The sequence below is a fragment of the Cynocephalus volans genome, chromosome 4, assembly GCF_027409185.1.
Source record: "Cynocephalus volans isolate mCynVol1 chromosome 4, mCynVol1.pri, whole genome shotgun sequence".
Classification (NCBI taxonomy): domain Eukaryota; kingdom Metazoa; phylum Chordata; class Mammalia; order Dermoptera; family Cynocephalidae; genus Cynocephalus; species Cynocephalus volans.
Window position 1 is genome coordinate 147,510,649 of NC_084463.1, and position 18,525 is coordinate 147,529,173.

Consider the following 18,525-nt stretch of genomic DNA (forward strand, 5'->3'; position numbering starts at 1 on the left):
TATGACTGACTCCAGCAATATGAAACCTATAGTTATGCCTACATACATACAAGTTTAAGATAAAAGATGAATTACATCAAGTGCTTTGTAAAATGACTTACCAGCTGGAATTACACCATTGGTCTACTAAGACCATCTATTTTATTGTGTATTGCACTGTGCTGAATGTTAAATATTTATGTGCTCATGAATTTTTTTGTTTTAATGAATTAATTTAGGAGACCATGCAGTTTACCTAAAAATTACAAAATAAATCCTTTATTAAAGACTTATTAAAAATTATTTTTTTCAGGTCTGTTATGAGGGATTTCAGGAAGAGGTTTCAATACCATGTTCTGTTAAAGTTAATTCTGCTGGAATCTTAATTTATTGAGAAAACTGGGCAACATGAGGAAGAAAAAAGTTTAGAAGAAAATAGAGAACATTTAGCATACTTTTCTAAGAAAAAGTAATTATGTTATTTTACATTTTTCTCCCTACCTGCCTAAAAGATCATCACTCTAATGGGTATTTCATTAAGGAAAACTTATCCATGTGTATTGAAAAAAACAAAAAAAACGTTCTAAGGAATGGAAATGCTATGAGCCCAACATCTTTATTTACATATTAGGTAGTTTCTTGGGAACAACGGATATGTGAAGAATATTTTGGCACTCACACACACACATGCATACACAAAGAAGAGAAAAATAAATAACATTTTTAATAGAAGTTCAGGTGCAATTTTAATGTATATTGTTTTATTTAATCTGCCCATCAACACTATGAGTTTGGTATTGTAATACCCATTTTAAAAATGAGGAAACAGATTCACAGAATCATCATTAACCTAAAATTACATAGAACAGAAGGGAGGCTTAAATATGTCTGGCTTTGAAGTTTGTTGTTTTATTTTTCTTACTATTATATACTTTTTTCCACTGTACTTTTTAAAGAGAAAAGCTATGCAATGGATAATATAATCATACAATCATTTTCTGTCTTCCAAAAATGTTGCTGATCAGGTAATTAACAGCTGCATGCTCACTGAATGCTGCAATCCACTATAAGAAAATATTCTATTTTATATTGCATAGATGAATTCAACTTGTTCAACAAGGCAAGCTTTGTAGTCGGATCCTGACTTCATCATTTCTCAGCAAAAGTAAAAATTAAATGAATAAACTGTGGAGTCAGATTACAGGGCAAGTTACTCAACCTCTTTCTGTTTTAGTTTTCTCCTTGATAAGATAAAGGTATAGGACTTTCTCATGGGGATGAGGGTAGAAGAAGATATGGATTGCTATATATAAAAATAAATAAATAAATAAATAGATAGATAGATAGATAAATAGATAGATAGATAAATAAATATATATGTATATATAAAGCACTTAGTGCCTGATTTGCAGTGTTCAGTCAATTAAAGTTATCAAGTTATCTCCTTTTTATTATTAACTAGAAAGTTCCTTCACCTATCTTAGACAAGTTTCCTCTCATAATGTTCCCTTTTATTGACTACATTTATTACTCTTTGGATATAATTAATGTCTGTGTTCCCTATAATATTGTAAATGTCACAAGCTCAGAAAAGTGCTCTAAGAGCAAGTAGTTGGTGCACTCTAAAAAACAAACATATAGATAGGTATTTATAGATAAATAATTACATACATATAAAGGTAGATAGAAATAAAACTTTAAAAATTGGGTAATATAATATTAGTTTTGTAAGAGGATGGGATAGTTCTATAAAACATATAAAACACACTGATGGAATCTTAAATGTGTATTCTTTACTCATGTATAATTATTATGCTTTTATTTCCTTAAACAGAACAATTCATGTGGAAATGCTCATAATAAATCAGAACAGAGAAAAGGAATTTAGCTTCCTGAGGTTGACCTGTTGTCTAGTGTTGCAGGTTTTCTTTTTTGTCTTATTTCTAGTAATCTGCCTTCTCTTTTTTGTGGAAAACTTGGGCCATATTCTACAGATCAGACACTCACACCATCTCCTAACCAACCTGCCAATCCCACAAGTTCTGGTTAACTGTTTATTTGAAAAGTTTATTTCCATAGCCAATTCGTTTGGACAGTATGACATGATCACAGTACTGTTAACTCAATGCTCTGTCCCTGCGGCCATCCATGGCAATCACATTCACATGGTTATCTGCCTTCCATGTAGTTACAATATTGGGTCTAAAGTGCTCCACATTTATATGGATGCCATTGCCTACATTTATGGTTTCGTATAAACTTATTTAACATCCCAGTTGTGTTCTGCAGAGCTGACATCATTATGTCTTGTCATCTTATGGCTGCTCAGACCAAACAAAATTGGATTTTACCATAGACCACAGTGAATGTTAGGAATGTACTTGGTAGTATATAGGAGTCCAAGTTTACATTTTTCCAACAAATGTGGAACCTTTCTACTTTTTGTAAGCCAGAAAAATCTCTCTGGTTTTGAATCCTATGTTATATATATAGCTAGGTGATGACACCTCATTGAAAAAATTAATAGCAAGATTTATGTCTGTGACCCATTTTTGAACCACAAAATAAATAAATTTTTTTAAATGTAATGTTTGAAAATGTCAATATGGTGATTAATTTTATGTGCTGACTTGATTGGGATAAGGACTGCCCAGATAATCAGTAAAATATTAATTTCAGTGTGTCTATGAAGATGTTTCCAGAAGAGATTACCATTTGAATCTGTGGACTGAGTAACCAAGATCATCCTCACCAATGTGGGCTGGTATCATCCAGTCCATGGAGGGCCTGGATAGCACAATAAGGCAAAAGAAGTGTGAATTCGCTTTCTCTGTTTGAACTGGGACACCCATCTTCTCCTGCCCATGGACATCAGTGCTTCTGGTTCTCAAACCTTTAGACTCAGACAGAACTTATACTGTTAGCTACCCTGGTTTTCAGATTTTCATACTCAGACCGAATTACACCATTTACTCTCCTGGTTTTTCAGCTTGCAGATGACAGATAATGAGACTTCTTGGCCTTCATAATTGCTTGAGCCAATTATATATATCCCTTATACATACATATATGTGATATATAATACATACCAATAGGATATATATATACATATATATATATAATCTGTTTCTCTGGGGAACCCTAACTAATACAGATTTTGGTATTGAGACAAATTCTACAGAAACAAAATTTTAAAAATGAGTTTTCAGAATTTGTTGTGAAAATTTCTATATAATTTGATTAGATTTAAGCAAGCTAATGACTCTTATTTCCACTAGCAAAGAGAGCATTGATAGTCCATAGTATGAACTTTCTATACAGATAGGTGAACTATCTGTATTGAATTCTCTTAATCAACCACTTCTAAGACACAAGGAGCTAAGTGACTTTTTATATAATATTTGTAAACATTTTTGGAAAGCTAAGGAATATAATGACATTGGTCGATTGTTCCTAATGGTGCTGGACAAAGAGGTGAAAGAAAAGAGTGATCTCAGGGAATTACATTCACAGCTCAAGCCTGAGAGTTCCCAGGTATGCCCCTAAAGAGAGTCATCTTTTATAGCCACAATTATAGAATTACAGAATGGGATCCTGTAAGTTATGATGGGGATGGGTGGGAAGACCCTGATAAAACTGGAAACATTAAGCACCTAAATTCTGATGAGTCTTCTTTGCCAGTGAAAGAGTCTTCTTTATCCCATGGAATCAGCCTACCACACCCAGTGGAATTGGCCTCCCCATCCCCAGTGGTATCAGCCTTTCCACCTGTATTTGAGATGATCAACCCTGAACTGCCTGAGTAAATGAATGGTGGCCTCCTCTCCTCAGAACCTGCCTCCAACACCTATCTTTGCTTCTACAACCATAACTAGACTCAAGTCCAAGAATGTCCCTAAAGATGAGGTACAAAGTATGACCCATGAGATATGCAACACTCCAAAACAATGATTTGAGGTTTTTTTCTTTTTTTTAATCTATGCAAGCAAATATCCCGGGAACATGTGAGGAATCAGCTATTAAGAATGTGGGATAATGGTGGAATAAATGCAAAGTTGGGTCAGGCTGAATTTATTGAAATAGGCTGACTAAAAAAAAGATTCTGCATTTAATATTGCATCTTGGGGTGTTAGAAAAGACTCTAACAATTTTTTGATTGGTTGGCAGAAATACAGATTAAAAGTGGCCCACCATGAGCAAACTGGAAATGCCTAACCTCCCTTGGTTTAAATAGAGAAAGGGATTTAAAAGCTTAGAGAGAATGGGATGTCAAATAGGCCATTTAAGACCTACTCACCCACACTGGAAGGATTCAGAATACAAACTTTTCATCAATACTTTGAGAAATAAGCTTGTGAGGGGATCCCTGGCATCCTTGAAGAGTTCTGTGATTGCTCTTCTCTGTAGGTCAACCTTACCGTGGGGAGAACAACCACTCAATTGGAAACCAAATGTAATGATAGTAATTGGATTCTGGGGTGGCAGGGGCCAAGTGGCAGCAATAAATCACCAAAGGCAAGGTGTGTGTAGTTACCCTAATGGACAGCAGAGTCAAAGCAGCATTCAGAATAGTCTGACCACACAGACCTGTGTTGTTGGCTGGTTAAATCATGGTGTTTCTAGAAGTGAGATAGATAGGAAGCCTACTAAATTCCTGCTTTATCTGTAAAATAGAAAAGTTTGATGTCAAGTGAACAAAAGTCTAACCTGACTCATAAATGCAAAGAGTTATGGCCATACTTGGAATCAATTCCCAGACTTGAGCCAGTTATGGACCCAGAACTTCTTAAATAAAGGGGAGGTAGGGTCTTCTTGAGGAAGGATGCTATACACTACGGCTTCCACAGCTACCTAAGGCCTTTTACCTGGGTAAGAGTATTGAGGTAAAGGAAAGATCAGACTTTGTGGGAATACTGGACACCTGAACTGACACTAATTCCAGGAGATCTGAAATGTCACCTTGACCTCCAGACAGTAGGGGCTTATGGAGATCAGGTGGTCAGTGTAGTTTTAGCTCAGGTCCATCTCACAGTGGACCCACTGTGTTCCTGAAGCCATCCTGTGATTATTTTCTCAATTCTGGAATGCATAATTGAAATAATCATACTTAGCAGGTGGCAACATTCCCAAATTGGTTCTCTGATTTAGGTAAGAAGAAAAAAAGTATTTTTTTAAAAAGTGTCTTGTGAGCACACAGGGAGAAAAAACTAATTTTGATGAAGGCTTTTAGTGTAGTTCTTCCAGAAGAGGTGACCTCTGAGCTAGGTTTTGAAAGTTGAGAAGAAATTTCAAAGAGTAGAGGCTGGGAGCAAAGGCATTTCCTAAAGAAGAACCAAGTGATTAAAAAAGAAAAGCTTGGTTGTGCCTGGGACATCAATCATAAAATTGAGAAAAAGTGAAGCTGAATAGTAAACTGGATCAGATAAAGAGGGCATGGAATGCTTTGTTAACATATTTAACTTAATTTGGTATAGATGAGGAAAGAACGCTTCTTACATGGCGTACTGACATGAGGGAATGCATCTTCTACTTGTTCTTCAGCATGTGCTTGAGGAAGAAGGATTCTGTGAGGATCAATGATCTTGTTTTAATCACGAGGGGCAGTGACTGCATGACTGGCCACTATTATCAATCTAGCAAATGAGAGTCTCCTTCCCAGGTCATGCTTATTCCCGTCCAAGATTTCTAAATCTCTGCTTCCATCTAGGGACCAACTTTAGGAGAGCCATATGAGTTGATGATTTATTTACCTGTTTCTTTTTCTTTGCTACCTTTCCAGTGTCCCATCTCTTTACAGGTTTGATGTTGTGCTGCCCAGTTCTCTGCTATGCAGGTCTTAACCTGTGAGATGATAAATTTACCCTTATCCTAAAAATTGCTGACCAGGAGCTGAGTTACTAAGCTCTGAGAAAAAAAGTTAAAGATGAGGAAATGGAAAGGAGTGAGCTCCCTAAAACTAGTGGACTAGGTGGGAAAGCGGAATCACCCAGTGGAATTATATCCACTTTGCTTGGCTCTCTCTCTAGCAAAATGTTGTAGCGAATTTATCAGACATTGTTTCCATGCACCTGGAAAACATGAGCTTTTTTCACTCATTGTAGTTGGTGTTTAATCATAAAATGAGATGAGCTGTGAGGGAAGCCATGCACATTAGTGGTCAAGGATAGGAGATTCATCTCAGCCAGGTCACTTAATAGCTTCTTGAATTTTAAAAAATTGATTGTTCTCTCTAAGGCTCAGTTTCTTCAACCATAAATAGGTTTAATAATATTTAACACAGATTTTTAGTGATTTTCCAATAAAATTATACATTAAAATGTCCAGTATATTGAATTTAATACAAATTAGTTGCTCTATTAGTAAGATATATCAAAAACTTAACCACTGAGAAATTCAAAAACTATACAAGGTATGTCATAGCCTAGGAAACTAAGGAGTTGCAGAAATTATCTCAATCATTTACATAGTTTATATTTCTCCAATCGCATTTATTTGCTCTTGGATTTTCTAAAAATAAAACAAAACAATATAAAATAAGCCAAAAAAAAAAAAAAGGAGGGGGCTAAAATGCCTCACAAGATTTTTTTTCAGATGAATGCATGATCATTGCAATAGCACCATGTGGTAGAATATGCACTTGCTGCACTGGCTTCTAAGTGAAGTGAATAAGTAATGCCCTTTCTTTAGAAGGCAACCCTTTGGCTGAGTAATGGAGGGATAAGATAGAACAACATCTAGCAATACATGGTAAGCAATAAGTAAAGTCATTACCAAGAGAAAGATGAGGAAGAAAACACAGAAGAGACGTTCAAGACATTCCTAACTCCCATGTTAAAAATCCCTAAGCAGCTGTCTTCAGGGAACTTTTAATTGGCAAAATAGATTGATTTGTCTTTTTTTTTTCCTTTTTTTCTTTTTTTTCAGTAGGGAGAAGAAATTAACTATCAAAATAGGCAAAATTGTTCTCACTTATTCTTCTTGAAGGCCCATTGATTTTCCTACTTCTTTACAGGTAGGACTGCATATTTTGTGTGTGTTAGAAACTAGGAAAAGTGTTACTACTCATATTTAGAATCCAGATACTTATTTGGATTGACCATGGTTAAAATAGTCAAATGACTGCAGAGAAAGGAGTGTGGTTGGTTATATGTGTAGTACCAATGCACTTAATCTGAGAATTTGTATCTCTTCTAGAGATTAAATGGGTGAGAGAAACTAAAATTTCTTGTTATGACTTTATGTGCTTCACACATTGTCAGATGTTTACATACTTTACAGCTTGACTCCTCAAAGAAAAACCACTGCAACAATATTTTAAGGTGAGGAAATGAAGGCTTAAAAGTTAAATAACTTGTCTACATTGGTAGAGCTAATGTGTAACACAGTTGTAATTTCTTAACTAAATTCCAAGTTCCAAAAACTTTGAGTTGATTTTGTGAGATGAATGCCAGTACTAAGAACGCTAAAAACATTTTAGAACAGAATAACTTTTAACGTTTTGGAAAGTACCAGTGATACCGTGGTAGGCCCTTTTTAAGGAAAGTGGAATGTAAAAATAAAGCATGGATATATAGAAGAGTGCAACGTGATGTTTCAATGTTCTCCAGTGTGAGAAGGCACCCTACTACTCCATCTTCATGACAATATATGCACACACACTGAAGCAATTAAAATTATGTACCTATATATGTATGCCTTATGTGTATGCATGCATGTATGTGTACATGTGTGTGATACACAAGGGTACTTCAAAAAGTTCATAGAATTGTAATGTCATGCATCATATGTGTCTGTGTAGAGTTGTAAACACTTTGGATTTCTAAATGGCATGGGAATAGATGGAAAGAAGGTTTGAAACAATGTTAAAAGATCTCAAAAGGCTGGCAGTGGGATTATCTAAACATTATCATCACTATAAATCATACCATTACCTTTGGGCATAACCTCTGAGGGATTAAATAAATTCAAACTAATAATATTTACTTCATAGACTTTTATCTTACAAAACAGCCAGGCTTATAGCAATATTAAGCACTGATCCTAGAGTGTTTGTATAAGTAAGATATTAGATTCATTTTTTTGGGAGAGCAAAACAAAGTATCTGTCACTTAAATTTAAGTTTTATATCTCATTTATAGAAAATTCTGAGCTGGTATGTCAGTTCAGCTTTGCCAAGATTTTAGGAGCTCCAACTTATTCACTCTATTTTTTTGTGCCATTTGTAAAGAGTTGCTCTCATTTATATGATCCAGGATGACTCAACACTACATCCATCCTGAAGCCAGTGGGGGCTAGAAAGGAAGAAGGGGAGGACAAGCCAATTTTTAAAAAAACATGGGTAAAAATTGTACATTTTTCATTCATCCCATTCTCTTGGCCAGAACCTATTTGCTGCAGCAATCTAGTCTGGGAAAAAAGGAAGAAAGAAAAAGAAAACAATTTATGGTATTTTTTGTTTGTTTGTTTTGTTTTCTTTGGCTTTGCTTTTTTTTGTTTGTTTGTTTTCTTTACAGCTCTGCCATAAAGATCCACTCTGGCTCTGAGGACCAAACAATTACCTCATCATGGGAGAGATGCTGGCTTATAGCCCAGGCTCTGCCAAATCCATCTGTGGTCTGAATGATGTTTGCTCTTCAATCTCGGTTTTCACAACTGTAGGATAATATGCTGGACTAAGTCATTTATGCTGTAATGTAGGGCTGATGCTCTGAAAAATAGCTTCTCTGGAGTGTATTAAATTAACTAAAAGAATGTTAGAAGACTTTCTGAAAGCTCTCCATAAGATTTTCAATTGTTCAACTTTTCACATATTCCTATTTTCTTCCATTTTTCCCCTAATAGCAGCTAGCCATTCTAAAATAGGGCATGCTGATAGTTTATATCATATAAAACATGAATCAAATATATGCGTTTAATTTATCAATTGTATTCTTATACAAAGGACCTAAGAGATTGTGTCTGGAATGATTTAGAAGAAATAATTGTTATAGGAAAAGAACTTCTGGTACAATTTTCTTAACTTCTAGTTATCTGGGAAATTAATTTAAGTAAGTGTTGATTATTTATTTGTTTATTGTCACTGAGTGGCAAATCTGAGAAGTCAAAATTGAAGAAGTTAAGAAGCGAAATGTGGCCTGTGAACAAGTCAGGACTCAGTGCCCTGCCCGCCTACCCTGACCAGGGATGCCCAGGAAGGGAAAAAGCCCCTAGGAAACCTGCCTACCTCCCACAAACACAGCAGGACCCAGCACACCACCTGCTGGCCCCAACCAGGAAAAATGCTGAAGGGAAGCGCAGCCACTGCCCATGAACAAGGCAGGACCCAGGATTGCCCACCAGCCGTGACTGGGAGGTCCCACAATGCTCCTAAGGAGGTGGTCCACAGTTACCTCCACAGCTTCTACCAGTAAGGACACCTACTCACCACAGTAGCAGTTGCAACCAAACTGCAGGTGGTCTGCTGTTTACTCAATTGCACTGTCACAAGGAGAGTTATCAGAGGAGCTTGGAAAAAGAGGAGGAAGTCTTTCTCCTCAAATTCTACTGCAGAGTAATAGAAACAACAATTGATCTAACAGATGTCCAGAAACATAAAGGTAATAGAAATACAAAACAAACAAACAAAAAACCCCAGAAAATATGAGACCACCAAAGAAATACAGTAATTCTCAAATAACATACTCTACAGAATGGAAAAGCCTTGAAATGAGTGAAAAGGAATTCCAAATAACTATCTTAAGGAAACTCAATGAGATAAGAGAAGACTCAGTTAGACAACACAATGAAATGAGAAAAAATACCCAGGATATGAAAGAGGAAATTTACAAAGTGATTAATACCTTAAAAATGAATGTAGCAGAACTCTTGGAACTGAAGAATTCATTCAACGAAATAAAAAACACAACTGAGAGCTTGAGCAGAAGATTACAACAAGCAGAAGAAAGAATCCCTGATCTCAAAAATGGTCTTTATGAAATAATTAGGCAGTCAAAAAAAAAAGGGAAAAAATAATTTTAAAAAATGTAGGAACTCTAAGAGAGCTAACAGACAAACTTAAGCTCACAAATATGTGAACTTCTCAAATATAGGGAGAAACACAAAACTTCAGATCCAGGAAGGTCAAAGATCTTCAAACAGATTTAATCCAAAAATATTCTCTCCAAGACACATTATTGTCAAACTGGCAAAGCTCGAAGATGGAGTGAGAATCCTAAAAGCAGCAAGAAAAAAGCACCAAGTCACTTATAAGGGAGCCCCCATCAGACTAATAGCAGACTTCTCAATGGAAACTCTATAGGCGATAAGTAAATGGGATGATATATTCTAAATACTAAAAGGAAAAAAATACCAGCAAAGAATACTATACCCAGCAAGGCTATCCTTCAGAAATGAGGAAGAAATAGTGCATTTCCTGGTCAAACAAAAAGAGTGGGAGTTTATCAACACACAGCCAGCCCTGCAAGAAATTCGGAAGGTAGCTCTGCATCTAGAATCCAAAAAACAATAATCACTACCACAAATACACAAGAAGTAATATAACCCACTCTTAAAGACAAATGCAAACAAGAAAGAAAAATAAATCTTACCTCAAAAAACCAACAGACGTTGAAGATGAATAATGAAAGGGGAACAAAGGAAAATAAAATATTTAATTCATCTAAACAGTAAGAAATAAAATGGCAGGAGTAAGACAATATCTTTCAATAACAACCCAAATGTAAATGGATTATACTCCCACTCAAAAGACACAAATTGACAGATTTGATTGAAAAGCTAGAGCCAACTATATGCTGTCTCCAAAAGACTTGCCTCACCTGTAAAGACACACAAAGACTGATAGTGAAGGAATGGAAAAAGATATACCACACAAATGGAAACAAAAATGAGCAGGAGTAGCTATTCTTATGTCAGACAAAATAGACTTTAAACCAAAGGCCATAAGAAGAGACAAAGAAGGCCACTATATAATGATAAATGGATCTATCCAGCAAGAAAACACAACAATCATAAATATATAAGCACTCAACATTCAAGCACCCAGATATATAAAGCAAGCACTATTAGACTGAAAGAAAGAGATTGACCCCAATATGATAATACGAGGGGACCTGAACACATCTCTGTCAGCACTAGACAGATCATCCAGGCAGCAAATCAACAGAGACACACAGTATTTAAACTACACTTTAGGCCATTTGGACCTGGCAGATATCTACAGAACATTTCATCCAACAACTACAAAATATACATTGTTTTTATTGCCACATGGAACATTCTCCAGGATAGACCATGTGTTAGGTCACAAATCAAGCCTGAACAACAACAACAACAAAACTATGGGCATTTTTTGTATGGATTTATATTGGGGTATCCCAGTGACAAATTCAGTGAAACTAAATGATCCAGACTGGTTGTTTGCCTGAATGAAGTCATTGGCTACCAAAATAGTTGCTCCAATAACAGTTTATAGAAACAGCTAGCAAATCAGTATAAGTTGGGTGTTTTGTTGCCTTAACAGAAAGTTCAGCATCTCAGGGGTAGGAGATGCTCATAGCCTCTCCACTAGGACTTCACCTCTCTCTGAGCATCTAGGTCCTCTTTTCCAATTCCAGGTTGATCTAGTCCAATATTTGTGAGATATAAAACTAATCCCTTTTCTCTTGTTTCCTCTTATTTTGTACTAGATGTTGCTGATTGAAAATAAAGTCTCCTTTGAATTAAAAAGTAAAAACTTGAAATCATCCCAAGTATCTTTTCAGACCACAGCAGATTAAAACTAGAAATTAATAACAATTGAAACTCAGGACACAATACAAACACTTGGAAATTAAACAACAGGCTCCCAAATGACCTACAGGTTCAAGAGGATATTAAACAGATTCTCTTCTTCATGCTCTTTCTGGCCGTTTACAAGGTCACACTGGCAGGGAACCTTGGCATGATTGTACTCATCCAAGTCAATGCCTGGCTCCACATACCCATGTACTTTTTCCTGAGCCACTTGCCCTTTGTGGATCTGTGCTTCTCTTCCAATGTGACCCCAAAGATGCTGGAGATTTTTTCAGAGAAGAAAACCATTTTTTATCCTGCTTGTCTGGTGCACTGTTACCTTTTTATTGCCTTGGTCCACGTGGAGATGTATATCCTGGTTGTGATAACCTTTGATCGGCACATGGCCATCTGCAACCCTCTGCTTTATGGCAGCAAACTGTCCAAGCGTGTGTGCACGTCCCTCATCACAGTGCCGTATGTGTATGGAGTGCTCACTGGCTTGATGGAGACCATGTGGACCTACAAGCTTGGCTTCCGTGTTCCCAATGAAATGAATCGCTCCCACTGTGCTGATCTGCCACTGATTAAGCTGGCTTGTTCTGACACCTACAACAAAGAACTGTCGATGTTTGCTGCAGCTGGTTTCAACTGAACCTATTCTCTCCTTATCATTCTCATTTCCGATATCTACATACTTCAAAACAGTGCCTATATACAGCAATAATAATATATAATATATGGGGTTAAAAAGATAGAATTGATTTACTGGGAAACATTAAATTGTAAGGACGGAAGTTTTTATTTATTAACTTTTTAACCCTTATATTGTTTTGGAGGACAGTAAAAATATTGGCTAAATTTCAAGTTTATTAAGCTCAGTGTGCATGTTAAAATATCAAATGTCATTCACATAAGTCTAAACATAGAATGTATATTACAAAAGTTTAGGGGGAGGAAGATTAAAATATATTTCATATAGTCTTGACTATGTGCCAAAGAATATTCTAAATTCTTTAAGGATATTATTATATCAATAGTCATTAGAAAAACTGGAGCATGTGGTATTATTGCCCTAATTTTATATTTGGAAAACCTGAGACAAAAAACCATTAAACAACTTACTACTGATAACACAGGTCGTAAGTGGTAGATCTGGAATTATAATTTATAGGCATAGTAAGAGACAGTTCAATATAACGGAAAAGAGAAAAGTCAAAAAATAGAAACAGGATCAAAGTATTTCAGATACTAGTGCTATATAGCAAGGACTTTAAAATAATTGCGATGAACACAGTCTAGAAAGAAGAGGAAAAGATAGACAGAATAAAGAGAATTTAATCAGAGAAAAATCAAAATATGAACACGTTCTGCACCAAAATATATTCAAGGAACCCAATAATTTATGACCATGTGCTCAACTTCAGTAATCATCAGGGAAATGCAGATTATAACTATGAGATATCTGTACCTAAACACACATCACACAAGGGCAAAAATGAAAAGATAACCCTGACAATATTCAGCATTGATGAGACTGTGGAACACCTGGACTTCTCGCATAGTGCTAGTCGTAGTGTAATTTGATTTAACTGCTTTGGAAAACTTGTACAGTGCAAACTTAAGATGAACATATTGATAACCCCATAAACCAACACTTCTACCTAGGACTCCAACAGACAGAAATGCATGAGTGTGTTCATAAAGAAAAATGCACAAGATCATATTTTGTAATGGCCACATCTGGAAGCACCCTAATATCTATCAAAATTAGGAAGGATGTATACATAAATTTTGGTGTATTTGCTATACAGCAATGGGGATGAAAGAACTATTGCTATAGTCATCATGAATGAAAATCCCCAGCATAATGTTCAGCATCGAGATAGTATTCATTGAAAGATGGAACATAATAGAGTATGTATTGTATGATTTCTGTCACATAAAATTCAAAACAGACAGAATTAGTCTATAGCATTAAAAATGAGCATATGGTTAATTTGAGGGATAGTGAATAGACAAGGGCATGTGGAGGGCTCCTGAAACACTGCTAATGTTCTACTTTATGAGTTAGAGGTCAGTCAGGCAAGTATGTTCACTTTGTAATAATTCATGAAGCCATGCTCTTAGTTTTTGTACGTAGTTGTTATATGTATATTAGACTTCAACATAAAGATTACTTAAATTAATAAAAATAGTACTAGTCTCCAGACAAGCAAAGTTTCATTCCAAGGTCAAAGCATTTTATTTATCTGTCAGTACACAGAGTGTATTGGTTTGCTTGGACTGTCATAATAAAGTACCATAGACTAGGTAGCTCAAACATGTAAATTTATTTCTCCTCAGTTCTGGAGGCTAGAATTTCAAGATCAAGGTGTGGGCAAGGTTTGTTTCATCTCTCCTGCCATTGTGACTATGTAAAGAGCCAGAAATAGCCAGAAACTAGGGATATTCAAAGCTGCTCTTTGCTTGTAGATGACCATCTTTTTCCTGTGGGCACACGCGGTCTTCCCTCTGTGTCTGTCTGTGTTCTAATCTCCTTTTCTTACATGGACACCAGTCATATTGGATTAGGACCCATCACATGACCTCGTTTTATTTTAATTTCCTTTTTAGAAATCCTGTTTCCAAATACAGTTACATTCTATAGTACTCAGCATTAGGACTTCATCATATGAATGGTAGGGGGCTAGGAGGGTGAGGAGACCATGATTTAGCCCATAGCACAAAGTGAGAAATGAAAAATAATAGAATTTTCACACAAACTTGTCACAGTGGCATGGAAGACTGCATCAGAAAAGTGGATAAAGCTAAAACTAACATGGTAAACATAAGGCAATCTGAGAATCCATGGCAGACATCAATATTACTGTATGGACTTCCCCGTGAAAGAGGAAACATGTAAAGACTGAACATAAGGCAGAAAAGTACTACAAAGTAGGTGATCCCCATGTTAAATCTGCATCATGTCAATTGTTATTTCCCCAGAGAAATCATTCAATGAAAAAAAAAAAAAAATCTAACAGAGCAATTGCTTCATCTTGACGCATTTCTGAAATCCTTTAGGGAAATGGAGTCAATGTACAGATATTATAAATTCTTCCTGTATTACTAACTGGAAAAGCCATTGGTGGTGTTTGTAAGGACAGCTCTTCCCCCATAGGTAGGTAGGTTTCTTTTGTCTGCATGTGTTCATAATCCTGAAAACTCTACTTCTTTGTACAGTAGCATGTATTATCAGAATTAGATTTATGATTGTTTTGATTAAATAACTAAGTGGAAAGAGTGCCAATTACAAGAAAAGTGCAGACATTTAGTATTGAAGGTACTTTCACTTATAAAAGTGATGAGGATGGAAGATGAGGAAATAAAAACATATTGAGTGGCATGCTTTAAGCTTCTTTATTTAATATCAACAATGGTAGCTAATATTTGTTGAGGGTTTGCCATGTTTGAGGCACATATTGCATACTTTATTTTGTGTAATCCTCAGAATATCCATGTACATTTATTAATTCCATTTTGCAATAGACAAAACTGTAGCTCATAATTATTAAGAAGCATGCCCCAGATTCCTCATCAGAGCTGCTAAGGCCAGAATATGACCGGAATCGATTGACTCCGAAGCACATGTTTGTACTAGTACACTTTACTGTGCATAGTATGATTTCCTTCTGTGCTAAACTTGAGGGAAATATGTTATTATGTATATTTACTAGAGGCAAAATGCCAAAGAATATGAGGATCAAATGAGTTCATATTTATAAAATACTTAGTTCATAACTCGTCATATAAGACACACAATGTAAATGTTTGTTAAATAGATTAATGATAAAATTGAAAGTCGGAATAAGGAACTTGTCCAAGAAATGCAACATCATCTCAGAATTGCCTGTCTACAGAGCCTGGGAATTGATTTTGTGTTAATTGATTTTGTGTAGTTTGATTGAGGTATTAATCTGTTCATTTGGTCTAGTTCTGAAACTTAAGTTGCCCAATGGTAGGCTACATGTGTCTGTTCATTTACCAAGTACACAAGCTTGTGAACTTAAATTGAGTAAGTTTAACTGTATATAAATTTTTACCTCAAAAAGGAGAGTAAAATAAAAAAAAACAAAGATGAAAAGTGAAGGGAACTTGATGCATAAGAATGAACAAGAGGACAACACTACGATTATTGAGCAGAGGTAGACATTTAACTTGATTTGGCATAAACTACAAATTCAACCATTATTTCATATATTTGTATTAAAAGACTAGCCTTATATAAGATGTTCTTAGTGAATATAGAAGATCTTCATATAGAAAAATAGACATGCACATTTTAGTCAATATCGGTATTACCAGTTTTTCTCTATTACAAGTAACAAAAGTCAGTTCTAGCTACGCTAACAAAAAATAATATTCTGGTACGATATTGTGGTCTCCCAAATCAATGTACATCTAGAAGACAAGGCTTAGAGAACAGATAGAAAAGCAGGGAGATGTGGAGCCTGAGCAGATCAAACCACACAGGACCCATGTTCCTTTGGAGCATTAGTCTGGTCTTTAAGCCTATCCATAAGCAATTGGATAAAAAAGACATTTTGCCCACCTTGAACCATTAACTTACTTAAGATAACCAGGGGTGAGCATCTGATCCCTGCATACTCCATCTGAACCAAGAATCTGGCCCCTCAGATTTCACAGTGAAATCCAGAAGTGGGAGGCCAAGAAAAGAAAATTTCCGTCACCCTGAAACTCCATGCAGTGGGAAATTCTCACCAAAATAATTTTAATGGGGTGCCAATGACAGGAGAATGTAAAAGCTGGGCAACACTCAAAATGCAAACATGTATATGTTATTCAAAAACAGAAAAAAAAATCCCATGCCCCACCTAGAATATCTTCATTCCCTTAAGTCTGATAGGCATGAAAGTGTCTATCTAGCCAGCTTGATTGCTCTGCCTTCTCCAGTGGGGAATAGTTTACATGAAAATATTCAAAAAGTAAAAGGTCATGTGTGCAAATGCTGTTCTTTGATACCTTGTCCTTTTCTCTCTCTAAACTCATTCTCTGTTCTCATTATAATCAGGGATAAAGGAATTCTTCAGACGTAAAAGTTCTATTTTGGAGCAAGTACAGCCATAAAATACATTTCTCAAATAAAAGGCAGTGGCTGAGGAAGTGAAGAAAAAAAGTGAGGAAGGGCAAAAAGAAGGAAAGCTGAATTAGAAAGGAGTGGACAGGAAGAGAAGAAAATAAAGAGGAATAGAGAGCTCTATCACAAAAGGCAGAGAGATGCTTTGAATATTCTGGTTTCCAATGTTTGGCTGAGATTGAGTTTACCATGATTGAAGATCAGTAGAAATGTGGTGAGAAGAAATACTGAGGAGAAAATTTGGTAAAAGATTATTATTATAATAGTAATAAATATTTTTCACTATAATGTAATCGGGTATAATTGTGAAGCTCCCATCTCTGATTTCAGGAAATTATGAGAAGAAACTTCACTTCAGTGACTGAGTTCATTCTCCTAGGACTGACCGATCGCCTGGAATTACAGATTCTCTTTTTCGTGTTGTTTCTGGCCGTTTACGTGGTCACAGTGGCAGGGAACATTGGCATGATTGTACTCATTCAGGCCCATGCCCGGCTCCACACGCCCATGTACTTTTTCCTGAGCCACTTGTCCTTTGTGGATCTGTGTTTCTCTTCCAATGTGACCCCAAAGATGCTGGAGATTTTCCTTTCAGAGAGGAAAACCATTTCCTATCCTGCTTGTCTGGTGCAGTGTTACCTTTTTATTGCCTTGGTCCATGTGGAGATGTATATCCTGGCTGTGATGGCCTTTGATCGGCACATGGCCATCTGCAACCCTCTGCTTTATGGCAGCAAAATGTCCAAGCGTGTGTGCACGTCCCTCATCATGGTGCCCTATGTGTATGGAGCGCTCACTGGCCTAATGGAAACCATGTGGACCTACAAGCTGGCCTTCTGTGGCCCCAGTGAAATTAATCACTATTACTGTGCTGACCCTCCACTGATTAAGCTGGCTTGTTCTGACACTTACAACAAAGAGCTGTCAATGTTTGTCGTAGCTGGATGCAATCTTTCCTTTTCTCTGTTCATCATCCTTTGTTCCTACCTTTATATCTTTTCTGCTATCCTGAGGATCCGCTCTACAGAAGGGAGACACAAAGCTTTGTCCACCTGCGGCTCCCATCTGACAGCTGTCACTATATTCTACGCAACTCTTTTCTTTATGTATCTCAGACCCCCCTCCAAGGAATCTGTGGAGCAGGGAAAAATGGTTGCTGTATTTTACACCACGGTAATCCCCATGTTAAACCCCATGATTTATAGCCTTAGAAATAAAGATGTGAAGGAAGCATTAATCAAAGAGCTGTCAAGGAAAAAATCATTTTTCTAAAAATAAAATAAAAGACAAATTCAGTATTCTTTTTGTTCGAAAGCTTTTTAAAGACATTTTTCTTAAGCTCCAAAACTGAAGTGATGTAGAAATAATAAATTTGGTACACTGATAGGGAACACTGCAGTTTTTGAAGCTTTAATTATTTCTAAAAACAAAGACATAAAAATTGATTACAGAAGTTCTCACTCATCTTGTTCACCAGTTATTTTCTTTTCTTTGTCTTTGGTTCACAAAATAGTTTCACACTGCTACTCCTTTGGGTTTAACCAGGAGATTGTGAGTATTTCATATAAATTAGTTGAGTAAGAATTCATGCATGTCACTTGTTTGTTGAGTATTTATTTGTTGTGTGGGCTTTCTTA

The 18,525-nt window shown here is 36.1% G+C and overlaps 1 protein-coding gene and 1 pseudogene across 1 annotated transcript; both read left to right on the forward strand.

Annotated features, from left to right (window-relative positions):
• The first annotated feature begins 3,435 nt into the window (after positions 1-3,435).
• LOC134376471 (olfactory receptor 5M8-like) lies at positions 3,436-12,475 on the forward strand (annotated as a pseudogene).
• Positions 12,476-17,221: 4,746 nt separating this feature from the next.
• Positions 17,222-18,160, forward strand: LOC134375684 (olfactory receptor 5M8). The gene has a single exon (XM_063094345.1). The coding sequence runs from the start codon at positions 17,225-17,227 to the stop codon at positions 18,158-18,160; it is 936 nt and encodes a 311-aa protein (XP_062950415.1). The 5' UTR covers positions 17,222-17,224.
• The last annotated feature ends 365 nt before the right edge of the window (positions 18,161-18,525 follow it).

Excerpts from the sequence above, each read along its gene's own strand:
- LOC134375684 (XM_063094345.1), top strand. The coding sequence starts at position 17,225 with ATGAGAAGAAACTTCACTTCAGTGACTGAGTTCATTCTCCTAGGACTG.